Source organism: Corvus cornix, chromosome 1, assembly GCF_000738735.6.
Source record: "Corvus cornix cornix isolate S_Up_H32 chromosome 1, ASM73873v5, whole genome shotgun sequence".
NCBI lineage: Eukaryota > Metazoa > Chordata > Aves > Passeriformes > Corvidae > Corvus > Corvus cornix.
Window position 1 is genome coordinate 99,094,706 of NC_046332.1, and position 13,444 is coordinate 99,108,149.

The 13,444-nt window shown below is 44.2% G+C and overlaps 1 protein-coding gene across 1 annotated transcript; it reads left to right on the forward strand.

Annotated features, from left to right (window-relative positions):
* Window positions 1–418: 418 nt before the first annotated feature.
* On the forward strand, window positions 419–13,080 carry LOC104686146 (skin secretory protein xP2-like). Its single transcript, XM_039555710.1, has 3 exons — window positions 419–1,681; window positions 4,088–4,135; window positions 4,222–13,080. Exons 1-2 carry the CDS (start codon window positions 419–421, stop codon window positions 4,094–4,096), a joined length of 1,272 nt encoding a protein of 423 aa, XP_039411644.1. The 3' UTR covers window positions 4,097–4,135; window positions 4,222–13,080.
* Window positions 13,081–13,444: the final 364 nt, after the last annotated feature.

Sequence of the window (13,444 nt, forward strand, 5' to 3'; positions counted from 1 at the left end):
TGCCGTGTGACAGCACACACAAACAAAAAAAAAATTTAAAAGAGAAAAGAAAAGAAAAAAAAAAGAAAAAAAAGCTATTTTCTATAAACGGAAAATGAGGCTTATTTATACTGGAAGGGAGAAGTGATCTAATGCCATTACTCCTCAAAACGTTTGCTGCACTGAAGCAATAACAATGACAACGGGGACTGCTACTGTATGTCTACTACATATCCTTACAGCAGTTACATATACAGCATGCTTATGTATTTTATAGCATATAGAATATATAACTAAATATGGTGTACGTATTTATATGTGTGTGTCTACACGTATATACATATGTACGTTTAGATATACATATATATATATAGCATGCATATGTATACACTAGTATTGGGGGTTATTTTTCCAAAGAGAGAGAGAGAGAGAGAGTATTATGCCTTCTGCGCGCCAATCCAAGCATTTCAGTGTCACACAGACGAATCCATGGAACGTCCCGGGGATCGCCGAACCTGGCCGGGCGGGGGCGGGGATTCGGGCCCCGGGCCCCGCCCCCGCGCGGCCCCGCCCCTCGCCGCGCGCGCCGCCCGGAGCCGCCGTGTCGATGCCACGTGGGAGGCGGCGGAGCCGCCGCCGCCGCCGGGCCGGAGCCGCGGCCCCGCTGACGCTGGGGACGGCGCTCGCCGGGCGCCGCGAGGAGGGGAGGTCGCGGAGCCCCCGGGACCGCGCCGGGATCGCCGAGACCCGATGGGTGCTCGGCGCGGTGGCGCCCGGCTCGCGGCTCGGCCTCCCGGGCCTAGAAGCGCTGGCGGCGGCAGCGGGGCCTAGAGGCGGCTCCCCGCCCTGGGCGGCGCCCTCGCTGCTGCAGGTGCCGGCGGCGGCCCAGCCGGCCCCGCGGCGGGACGGCAGCGACCTGCCCGCCGGCGCGCCCGCCGCCCTGGCCGTGCTGCGCCTTCAGCCCGGCGCCGACGGCTCGGCGCGGGCGGCTGCGGCCGCGGCCGGGACCGCGCCGCGCCTGCGGACCGTCTACGTGAATCCGCGCTGGCTGGAGCGCCAGGCCGCGCTGGGGGCGGCGGCGGCGGCCGCCAGCCCCTGCGCCGAGGCGGCGGGGGCGGCGGCGGCAGCGGCGAGCGGCGCGGCCGGGGCCCCGGCTCCGGCTCCGGCGGCGGCGGCGGCGGCGGCGGGGCAGGGCGAGGCCGAGGCGGCGGCCACCCCCTACGTGGGGCTGCGGCGGCCGCTGGGCTACAAGCTGGCCAAGGCCACCAAGGAGCGGATCTGGCGGGGGGAGTTCATTGACCTCTTTTCCTTGCTCCACACAGAGCTGGCCCCCGAGCACGGCCCGCGCCCGGGGGACACGCTGGACCAGTGGGTCTCGGCCTTCCTGGTGTACGCCAGCGTGCTGTGCGAGAAGCACCCGGCGCGCTGCGGAGCCATGTTCAAGTACCTGGACACCATCCGCAAGCTGCACGCCACCTACGGGGGCACCTCCTGGATGAACTACGATGAGGACTTCCGGCGGCGGGCGGCCAAGAACCCCTCACTGCCCTGGGGCGACGTCGACTTGGACCTGTGGATGAAGTGGATGGCGCCCCTTAAGTCGCTTGTCCCCAGGCGCCCGCGTGCTGAGAGCGAGACCCAGGCCTCGCCGGCCCAGCCGCCACCGCCGGGCCAGAGCCCCAAGCAGGAGGAGAAAAGCCAGGTGTGATGGGCCGATGGCCGCGTGTTTCTCTGCTCCGCTGGCTGGGCATGGTGCTCCCTCGGACGGGAAGAGGAGAAAGGGGCAGTTGGGGTGCCCTTGCCTTGGTCGGCAGCTCTCGTCTCATGGCACTGACCCTTTGCTCGTGCTGACCATAGGGACATGGTATCGTGGGTGCCCAGCTGGCCACCGTGAGAGGTGTACGCGTGGATGGATGCTCTGAGCAAATGTTTGAGCATTTATTTCTCCAGCCACCAGAAAATAGAAACCCCACTAATTCTCTTTTCTGGTATATTTTTGTATTTTCCTGAAGACATTAGAAGAAAGATGTTCTGTGGTTTTGTTCTTTTCCTCTGAGGTGTCTTTAAAAAAATCAACTTTCTCAGCAGTAGAGTTATTTGTATGTAAGACAAAGAGTACAGACTTTTCTGTTACTATGGGAGCATGTGGGCAGTTGCAGGCAGTGTGGGATGGCAAAAAATAGATATGAATAAAGATAAACTTCAATGGCCACAGTGTGCAAATTCACCATGACTTGAAAATGAAACCTGGTTTGGGGCTCAGTAGATTTAATCCACAAATTAGAGCCTGTTTTGTGGGAAAAGATGATGAGTGTGATTAGGAGAAATAGGGAGGATTTAGTGTACTTGTTTTGCTTTCAGTATAGGCATCACTATATGAATTGGTATAACCTGTGGTGGATGCAGGCACATCTACCCTCTCTCCTGCCTGAGGCATGACGCTGAGCTCCACAGCTACAAAGGGCTGCGCTGCTTCTCTTACACTGGTGATTGCAGTCTTCCAAATCCCCAGCTCAGAAAATGCTGAATGTTGAGTTTCATGCCAGCTGAATGGTGACAGATTCTGTTATATTGGCTATGTTTGTTTCTAACCAATTTTTTTTTTTTTTTTTACAACTGTAGAAAGAACTTTTGCCTTCCAGAAGAATTTTTGCTAATTTTTCAGATGCTGTGCTTCCCTGGGATTGCCAGCACATAGTGGCTAAGTTGTTTGACTCATGTTAGCCTGGTCCTTTTACAAGGCATCTGAACATATTTGGTGTGTCACACTGAGTCTTGCCTTTGGTACCTATCAAAAGTAACTTCCCTAGGCCAACCTGTGACAAAGAAAGGGAGCAAACACCACACAGTAATATAGATAAACCCAGACCTGTTGGCCTTGTGCTTTCTGTGGTCTATGCTCTGTGTTCTGCAACTTTTTCTGATGTGTCTGTTTACATTTGTCCATTCTCAAGATGAATAGCTCGGTTCTTGTTTTCCTGCAGATCTTATGTGAGCACCAATGGGATATAGCTTTCTTCTCATCTGAGACTGTACCTTCAGCTTGTCATGTTAACCACTCTTGTAACTTCTTCCACAGCAGCTGGTCTGTCAGTGCAGAGCTTTGCTCTGTTGTGTGCTGAGGCACCAGGGGTCTCGATCCAGTTTGATTTCATTGAAATTTCAGTGGTTTTTATCAGTGTCATTGATGTATTTTTTTTTCCCAGAAAGTGTGTAAAAAAAAATAAACATCTTTATTTTAACAGTTACAAAATATCAGAAGTTTAATGTTTGTGAAATGAGTGGTACTTCAGCAGCACAATGAAAAAGTAAAACCTGTGCAGTTAATCACTGTGGTTTCGGCCACCTTTCTGTTATTAGAGCAGTTTTTAATGGGTAGCATATAGTCTCTTATAGCTGTTTAAAAATGTCCTTAAGTGAAATGGTAGTTTGAGCAGCTGTCAAATGTTGATGAGGCCTAGGATAAAGCATGAGTGTATCATTGGCAAGGTTGTAGCAAGGAAATGTTTTCTTTGAGGTGACCTGTGCATTTCCCCCATATCTCCCCAGCTCCTTGCAAGCTCTATTTATGTTGTGTAAAACTGCTTTAGCAAAATAAGATGTGACATCACACTCGGGCAAAAGAATTGTAGAATTAAAATGGGAGGGAATAGCCTTTTATGGGCTTAAGACTTTGGACAGAACCTAAGCTTTTCCACATTCATGGTGCCAAGAGGAAGAGGAGGTGTTTTACAAAAACCTTTTTTCCCAGATTGTTGGTTTGAACTGATTTTTGTTTTCATAATTTCAAGGCAATAGCATTAGGCAGCCTGACTGGATTTCATTTCCCGTTTTAGTCCAAGACTCCTTGAATTTCAGCATCTAGTTTAGTGCCTCTATCTCTTGATACTGTGTTTCCACAGATGGTTAAACAGTAAAAATGAAGTCAAGGTATACAAAGTGGCACTGGTGAGAAGCTGTAACTTTGCTTTACGTGGAAAGAATGAAGTGAGAAATTCTAGTTTTAGTTTGAGTGCAATAATTTGTGTGTGTGTAGGATAGCTGAGATTCATTCCTGCAAATTTATGTCTGTATGTATAACTTCAGACAATTCTCTTTTTTTCCCCAGACTCCATGAAAACAGAAGACCAGTTGGGATGGGAGTCAGACTAAGTGGGTGAGTTTATTTATAAAACTGAATAACTTTGGATCTTAAATATTTGCAGATTTGTTAAATACAGAATTTCTTATTGGTGCCAACAGCCTGACTCCGTTGGTGTTTAAGTGGAGCTCTGGTATTCTAGTGCATTCTTTTACCTCTGCTTCTGTTGCGTTGCAAGCTGTGCTAGAGAAGACGTAGGAAATTCATTTTACCCAATCAGCAATTGTAACAATGGACTACAAACCCGCAGAGCAAGCCGGTTTGCTGGAAAACAGGAATTCCTGCAGCGCAGCACTTGTCACAGACTATCCAAAGAGGGCAAAGATTCAGGAAGGTGAATAAATTGAACATTGGTTGAATGAGGTCAGGAACACTGTCCCGGAGGAGAGCCCTGCCCTAAAATACTACTTTGAAAGTAAAAGCCAATTTAATGCGCAGATTAAACCTTCTCATTTGACCAAACTTGTGTGCAATCCTGGATCTTTGCAGATCACAACCGGACACTTCAAAACCCTGTGTATTATATTTGTTTAAAAAAAAAAATAAATCATAACTTGTCTTGTTACAGCTGTTACTTTTGCCATTTCATTGAGAGTACCTGCAACATAAATGTGTATTTGACTCAAAAAAGGATCATACACTCGGTATAATAACTCAGGTTGTCAACAGAATTATTCTGTGAGGCTCAGTATCCTCTCTCAATTGTTCTGCATTAACCATTGCTGTCATTGCCAGGGAGCCCAATTGTGCATTACAAAATTCTTCATCAATTATAATAATTGACCTAAGTTATGATTCTGTTTTTATCCTAGTAGAATACTTAAAATCCTGACCATCAGACTAGACCTTTGTAGTCTGGTGTTCATGAAAATCTTTTTCACTGATTCACAGTTTTCATTCTGCATCTCAGTATTTTGTTTTCTTCTTTTTCCTTGCATACTAGGGGGTATGGTCAGGGTAATACTATGATCCAGTAATGCGCACGATGGAAAGGGTTTGCCTTTAGTTGTTTCAGGAAAAAGCTGCCATTATCTTCTCTCCCTTTCTTGATAGTTCCAATAATATGCATAACATAAAGTGTTTGTAAATTGATATCAAACTGTTTGTGACTTCACCTAAATAAATTTTTATATTTAAATGTTAATCTTATCGGGTTTTTTCCTCCCTTGTTCTTGTATTGCCACTTCCTTTTTGTAATCACTTTTTTTCATCACTTGACCTTTTACACAACTTCTGGTTTTCAGTTATTAAAGCACAACTGAATTTTAACTAGCAAGTGAAAATAAATCAGCCTTTGGAATTTTCTTCCAATATTTTGCATAAAGACTTCATAATGTAGCTGTAGTTGTCGTAGCTTATTCATCTGCCAGTTGTTCAGACAGTGATAGCAAGTATCAGGCCTTGAAAATGAAATAGCTTCTGTACTAAAATATCAGTATCTTAATGGCCTCCAAACTGAAACTGATCTAGTAAATGCTGAGATTCCTGCATTTGATACAGTAGAATATAGAGCACTTTTACAGATGTTACAAAGGTACTTTTTGTTTTCAAGAAGGGTCTTAAGCTCAGTCATCAGATCACTCGTGCTATTTTTCCCTTGCCCTCTTGTTTTAAGAAATCAGAACTTGGTTACTCGCTGGTCTGTGCTGTGTTTGTTACCATCATTGCTATATGAACTACATGGCTGCTGCATTGCTGCAGGTATCTCCTGAGCAAGTGCTGTAATAGTGGCAGGATTTAGGGAGAGTTGTGGGAAGAGGTGGATGTGGAGTGAGGAAGGGTGAGCAGATACTGGTCTCAACTGTCTCCCTGATGAATTGTACAAGCGTGGGTCTTAACCTACTGACTCAGAGCAGCAAAGCAGCAACAGTTTTGGTTTTTGTGTCCTCTTCGGGAGCAGCATAGCCAGCTGGAGTCTGAAACACTTCCTAATGTTCTTTGCTGAGACCTTCTGCCAAGAATGTTTTGGGTTTGTTTGTTACTCTCTCCAGCTTTCTTACAGTCTGTTGCCCTTCCTGGCGCTCTGTCACCTCCCAGTCTCCTGGTTGCTACTGGTGCTGGGTTGGACCACCCTGTCTTCCATGTCTGCTGTAGACAATTGCCAGAGCTCTACCTTGCTCTCCAGTGTCAGTGGCTGCTTTAAAGTTGCTGCCTGCTTTCATAATGAAATGTATGTTTCGTGTTATTGGCAGTGATGTTTTTGCAACGTGTGGGACCTCCTCCCCTCTTTGCTGTTTTTTTTCTCACTCTCTTTGAGCCACCCTGTAGTTTCACTGTGGTACTTGTGCATCCTTGCTTTGGGGTTTATTGTTGGGTGTGTGCTTTGCCTCTCATTGCTGTGCTGTAAGCTTCTGCAGGAAAGTTCCTTCTACACTAGTTTCTCATTGAAAGTGTTGGACTTCAAGGGGTTTCTTCAAATTTCAGCAGTTAAGTTACTGAAAGGTTTGCTTCTATCCTTGACACTGGGAATAACCCTTTAACTAAGTGCTGTGTTGGGATAGAGCGCACACTTGGAGAGAAGCTTGGGATTTGACCATGATTCTGTTACTCTTTGAGTAATTGTGATCTGCAGTGGAAACCAGTGATACACAGGAGTTATTTTTCTATAAATACTGTTTCTCTAAGTCCTATTTCATAGCATGGGGGAATGTCTTTGGTGTTGCTGCAATTTCTTATGTTTTGCTCGAAAAACTTTGAGCATTTTTACAAAAGTGCTGCAGAGCTTTTCACTAAGACTGATGGAATTTCCAGTTGGGGATATTTGTGAAATGTGTGTGAATTGATTTGTTTGGGAGGACCAGCAGCTTATGAAAAGACAGTTTTCTCTCAGTTAAGTAGAATTAAGGGGCATACTTTTGAGGAGTAATTTCAAATAAGTTTCTTTTTAGGGATTTCTAGCAGGATAGCTTTTTTTTCCACAGATGTGCTTTTTCATGTGCTGGATTGATATGCATTGTTTTTGCAAAGAACAAATCAAAACTAGTGCAGTGTGATTCTGACAGCATAAAATGAGTTGTAACGTACGGATAAGACTAAAATACTTAAGTCTTTAAGCAAGCTGGTGTGCTTGGGGAGCTCAGAGTTGAGCTGTAGCAGAAGTAGAGTCAAATAAATGGGATTTCTAACTTCCACCTGTGGGCAGCAGTTCAGTTTGAGGTATTTGAAGCAGCTGAAAAGACAAGGCTGTTACTACTCTTCTGGTCTTATTAGTATAATGATATGTCTTTAAAGATAAGGTGACAGCAGAATGTTTTGCATGTGGGGTATCCTGTTGCATCTGCAGTTGAACAAAACTACTTCCAGTCTCTGATGAGATCTTCTCAGTTGCTCAGTGTGATTTCCAATTTAAGCTTCAAACATTGCTTTCCCATCTTCCACTGTCTCCATCTTACCAACTTGGTTATCTTCTTCATAAAAACCTGGTGAGCACAGCAAACGTTCTGAGGGCAGTGTCTGATCAGCCTGTCTGTATGTACAGAGCCTTTCACCCCCTGTGGGTAGTTCTACTAAGTTGCGTGGTCTAGCATGAAGGAGGTCAGAGCGTGTCTTCAAGTGTGGCTGGATGGAGAGCACTCTGGAGGCTCCCCAGCTGCCTGCAAGGCTTGTGTGTTTTTGAGAAGCCAGTGGCATTGACAGCATGTTTTTCTGTTCACTCCTCTGGTAAAATCAAACCCAAAAACCCCAGAGACAGTTGTAACCATTGAGGGGAAGGGATGTGACTCAGTTCTAACAGCCTTAGTGTTGGTGGAAATGTTGCTTAGTGAGTTACCAAACTCCTTTTTAGGTCATATGCTTAACAGGCACTGCAACAATTGATAGTGTCTGTGGAAGTGCTTTTGGTAGCTCTTCCTACAAAGAGATTGTCTCTGAAAACCTGGCTGGAGAAATTATAAAGATCTTATTTTCCCATCTTGTTTTAGTACCCAGGTTTGGTTTTTACCCTGTCATGAAGTTTAGCATGCCTCAGCCCAACCCAATAAAGGACAGAAATTTTTATCCATAAAATCTTCTGAGTCCAGCATTTTTTTTTTTTTTCTTCTCCTGGGAATTCTCATCAAAACCACTTGGCATTGTTGCAGTTTAGGAGTTTCTGGGCAATCAGTTAAAGAGCAGTGGAGATTTAAATACATATATATATACATATAAATACAGGAACACGTTTACGATATCTTACTATTTGTAAACTTGAAATAATTCAATAAGTACTTTCACCTTTTTTGGTGATTGTTGCTCTTTATTTACTTTAAAAAATATTTTCTTTTTCGCAATGTCTCAGTGCAGTGTTGCTGTGTCAGTATTTCCAAGGCAGCAGGGGAATGTTTACATAAAAAAACCAAAGTGTTTTCTTTAAATTGTTTAATTGCAAACATTTGTATCCATAAAATCCTTTCCACAAAACTTAGGTAGCTCTTTTGCTTCTTTTCTTTTTTTTTTTTTTTTTTTTGTTCTATTTAAAACCCAACCCGGATCACTTTCAGTTTCCAGATTTTTTTTATTTTCTGAACTGTGTAATACAAGCATTTTATCTGAACCTACATAAGCAGGTGTAGAAGATGCCACTTGCCACTTCAAATGGCAGTTCTAATGATCCAAAGTCAGGAGTGGTTATTTAAAAACAGCTACATTGCTTACACTGGCTGCAGATATTATAAGCACCGTCTGCATTGCTGATACTCAGAGTGTCCATAAATGCCCTCTGTTACCCCCAAATATGAGGTTACATGAAGGTAGTGGGCAGTAAAGTGTGCTGATGTTGGTTGGTGGGGCTGCTTAGGTGATAACCTATGAGACAATATGGTGGTAGAAGACCTGGATTGTGTGTCCCCTGTGGATGTTCCTGGCATAAACAGGGACAAGGCATGTCCTTGAAATGTGCAACATGGGCCAAGAGTTAAAACTGCCTAAACTGGGGGCTGCTGGTTCCCCACTGGTTCACAGCATCAGAACTGCTGGGCTTGGAGATACACAGTACCTTTTTGCTTCTCTTGATCTCTCACAGTCCTTGAATGAGCAGTTTCTGCAGAGCATGGAAACAAAGAAACTCTTCTTTTTTGTGTTACTTTTTTTTTTTCCTGTTCTGCAGCTTCAGTCTTGACACCTTGTTCTCTGAAGCTCCTTCGAGAAGTGGTGGAACTGAGAAACAGGTGAAGATGGCTGAGATGTTTATGTAGAGTGTAAGAGAAGTGCAATGCTACTCAGCTTTCCTAAGTCTGGGAATTGTTTGTTATAGCCTGGTTAATATCTCCAAGTGGTGGAGGACCAGAAAAGGTAAACCTACTTATTGCTGTAGCTTGTGTTGCCCAGGAGTGTATCACAGTATGCCCTGTATTTTGAATGGCATGGGCATGGGAAGATTTGGCTGTGGCAGGAGGTGAAAATTACTTGACAGACGTGTCCTGGTAAGATGGCTTACTCTGTGGCTTAACCTGGCAAGCCACAAGAAAGTAAAATATGTCTTAATTCTCTTTCAAAATGCGAAGTGAGTTTCTTGAGATGGTGTTGTTGCCTTGAGCATGTGTGCCTTTTTGGTGTAGAGTGTTTTAAAACTAGTGATGCAAGTAATGGGTCTGGTCAAGCAAGAACCTGAAAGCTTTGAAACGTTAGCTCTAGCTAGCTTCATATGTGACTTTGCTCTGCTCAATACTAGTGGCAATTAAATTAACTGATGTATTCATGTTTTAATGCCTGTGAAGTTGAACCACAGGTTTACACTGGCATTATTGATCATTATTATTTTATGCACAACAATCACAGGACCTAATCTTCTGATCTGTCATCTTCTCTCCTCCCCCTCCTCCTTCCCCCTTCCACCCTGTCCCAATCTGTGGGAGAGATGCCACTGTGAAAAGGAGAGCAATGTCAGGCATCATGGTGAAGACTGGACTTAGGGAGCTTCAGAGAGTACCATTTACCTGATGTTCTCCTCTCTGTTGCTGCACCCCTTGAAAACAGGCAGGACTAGAGGCAAAGAGTCAGCAGCACCCAGGTGGGTCAGTGAGGAGGAGCGAGCCCTTTGAGGTAGGAAAGGATAGGAGAGTTGTCCATATTTCATGACTTTCACCTATGGTCCATTGTAAGGATTTGGAAAAGTAGGAAATGCATCCACCCCACACACTAGTACTTACACAGAGCTCCAGAAAAGGGATGAAGTTTGGGGCTGGCTTTAGATTCCCTGCTTTCCCTCCTTGCCTGTTTGCCATGCTTGCTGCAGAGGCTTTGGCAGGAGGAAGGGGTCAATTCAGCACCCCTGCTGCCTGTGACACCTGGGCTTGTGGAGTTCCAAGTGGTGCTGGAACAGTTGGTGCTGCTGGGAGAGGTGGGTGAGTGGTGGCTGAGGGCTGGTGGGAACAGTACAGAAAATCAACATCGTGCTGTGCCAGGGCTGCACAATGACTGCCTGAGCTCATCTTGCTCCGGGAGGTGATGGTGGAAGCAGAAATTTAGTTGATGTCTAGACAAGATGAGTTTGGCAAATTTGAATTTGTAGAAATTGTAACTACAGACCCACAGGAGGCTGGAGAAAACATAGTCAACAGTAAACTAGGGGAAATACTCTATTTGGAGGCCTCTTTCAAGCAGTGAGGAAATAGCAAGTCTGTAAGACTTTGTCATGTGTCATGCTAAGGACTGTCAATACTGAGTCATAAATTACAGAGATGCATTGTACAGATCAAGTTGTTGAGGGTGGCATATGAACGTTTATTCCCTGTGTTATTTCCGTTGCAGCTTCTACTCCAGTCTTTGTCCTGGAAAAACTTTTCCCTTTTTTTTTTCTTTGACTAGGAGTTCCCAGGGGCAGTCAGTGGCAATGCCCTGAGTAGAAGCTCTTTAGAGCTGTCCCAGATACACTCATGGTTTACCTTCCACGTGTGCTCCTTTGCTTTTATGTATGCTGGATTTTACCTCCTTGTTGTTCTGTGTAGTTCAACAGTTTGACAGGGCCCTTGACAATTTCTCAGTGTTTCCTTTAAAGATGATGATTCAGCCCACAAATTTCCAAATATCCCAGTGTTCCTTCTAATGTCTTCTGAGTGAAGGTGCTTCCAACATCTCTAAATACTTCTGCTAGGCAGTGGGTAAGAGAAGCTCAGCTTCTGTGTCTTCGAGTTTATTTTGTTCCTGTCATGTCTCTTGTCCTCTGAGACACTGTGCTATTCTTTACAGTGCAAGCTTTTACTTCTCATGTTTCTAAAACAAAGCTTAGCCACCTGACCTAGGATGCAACATTATGGCAAAAAATATCATTCAACCCATATTGTTCAAAGTGAAGCTGCTCCTACTGCAACTATATAAAAATTACTCCTGTTTTTCTCAATAGATGAGCCTCTTTTTTTCAGCATCACACTCATGTACATTTATTTCCAATTTTCCAGTTGAGTGTTTTCGTTCTTAAAGATGTTATTTTAACAGGTTGTGGCATCAGAAAAGTTGTTTGTTTCTTCCAGAAAACAGCAATTCCTATAAAACAGAAAAGGTCCTGAAAACCCATCTCAATTATTCTGTTTTGTTCCTTTTTACTCCATGAAAGGAAAATTGATTGATCTAGGAATTTGCACAGAAATTTCTCTCATTTTACTGCAAAGCCCTAGAAGTACATGATAATCTTTTCATGCACTTTTTACTGCATAAAGTTGTGTGTGCTAACGAAATATGATTCTTGGCTTTTACATTAATGAAGATGGCCTGCAATACAAGTGGGATGTTTCAAAACCTTTTAAAATCAGTTTAAAATAATTTCTTTTTTTTTTTCCTTAGAGGATAACCAAATTATGTGAACCAATTTCTGAGATTATATTTGTAGCACTATCTTTAGTTTCTATTTTGGTGGTCTGGCTTGGAGCCAGACTTTTTTTTGTTAACTTGGACTTTTTCTGACACAATGCAAAAATGGCTCTGTTTTATTATTCCAAACATTTTGCAAAAGCTACTTTCAGAGTAGACTTTCCTAAGTTAACCAACACTTGTGCAGTTATTTTCTACTTCTTAGAAAACCACAGCTGAAAAGAGCAGTTAAAAACTTAACTGCTGCTTTAAACTTGGAATTTAATCTGTATTTAACACAAGTAAGCTCTCATTTCAAGATTGTTTGATGCAGCCATTTCCCCTGTTAATGTTAATCATACTTTTGGGTGTGTGCAGCCTGTAGGATCTCACACTTAGGGATTTAGAAATCATGGGCTCTCACACAAGTGATTCCAGATGGGTGGATTTTTTCTTTGGACACTCCTGGGTCTTCCCAAGACATAACTTGTACCAGCCAGTCCACACTTGCAACATGATGCCTCTCGAGAGGCATTTGGTGTAGCTGGGCTTTATTGTGCTTGGTAAAGCTGCACTGAATTTCTCTCATCCAGACTTGCAAACAGATTAATACTAGGCCTTACCAATACCAATATAAAAAGAAACACATGACAAATCCTTGGAGGTGACTCGCTGCATACTCCCTCACTTTTACTGTCACTATGGGAGCAGGGAGGTGCTCTGTGCAGAGATAGCTGAGCTGATCCTGGCATCAGGTACCACAGAGCTGTGGCAGCATCCTGGGGATGTGGGTCCTGGCAAGTCCGAGTCCCCACAAGCATCCCCAGCAAGACAGGAACACAAAGGAGGGGAACTGCTGCTCATCTGTGCCTTTTGGGCAGGGCAGATGTCCACCTCTGTAGCATGAGGTACAGAGCTAGGATTTACTCACAAAGCAGTCTAGGCATAGGAGAGCACTGGATCCAAGTCACACCAGTCCCAACCAGGGCAATGACTAAACCTACATGTGACTGAGCTGTGAGCTACTGTACAGGACACCAAAGCATTGTGCCTGCCTACCTTTATTCCCCCTCCCCCCAAAATATAAAGCAAAGCTTATATAAATGTAAAACACTCGTGTAAATACCAACTGGATTTCATACTCAAGTTTTAAATAAATGTCCATGGTCTAAGCATTAATAAACAAACAAATAAATAAATGGCTGTATGTGTCTGTTTTATTCAAAGCCACATTTGCAATTCAGAAATGTTTGTTGGAGCCATCTGACTTTTCCCAGCTCTAAAGCAGAGAGAGAATCTACTGTTGGGAAGTCAGCTGCCTCAGGTGATGCACTACTCATGGGTGTGTTGCGTCTATTAACTGCAACAGCAGTCCCTGTCTGAAATTTGGGGTGGTGTGGGGCTCAGCTGCCATCTTACAAGAGCATCACAAGGCTTGTCATGTAAAATCAAGGCACCTCTAGTTGGACCAACTTGGGCAAGCAGCAGCATGAGGACAGAAAATCTGATTTGGTTGCTCTCTTGGTGTTCATCATTCCTGTATCCCAGGAAAAGTTCCCACCA

Bases quoted from the DNA above. Each gene is read 5' to 3' on its own strand.
- LOC104686146 (XM_039555710.1), top strand. From the start codon at position 419: ATGCCTTCTGCGCGCCAATCCAAGCATTTCAGTGTCACACAGACGAAT.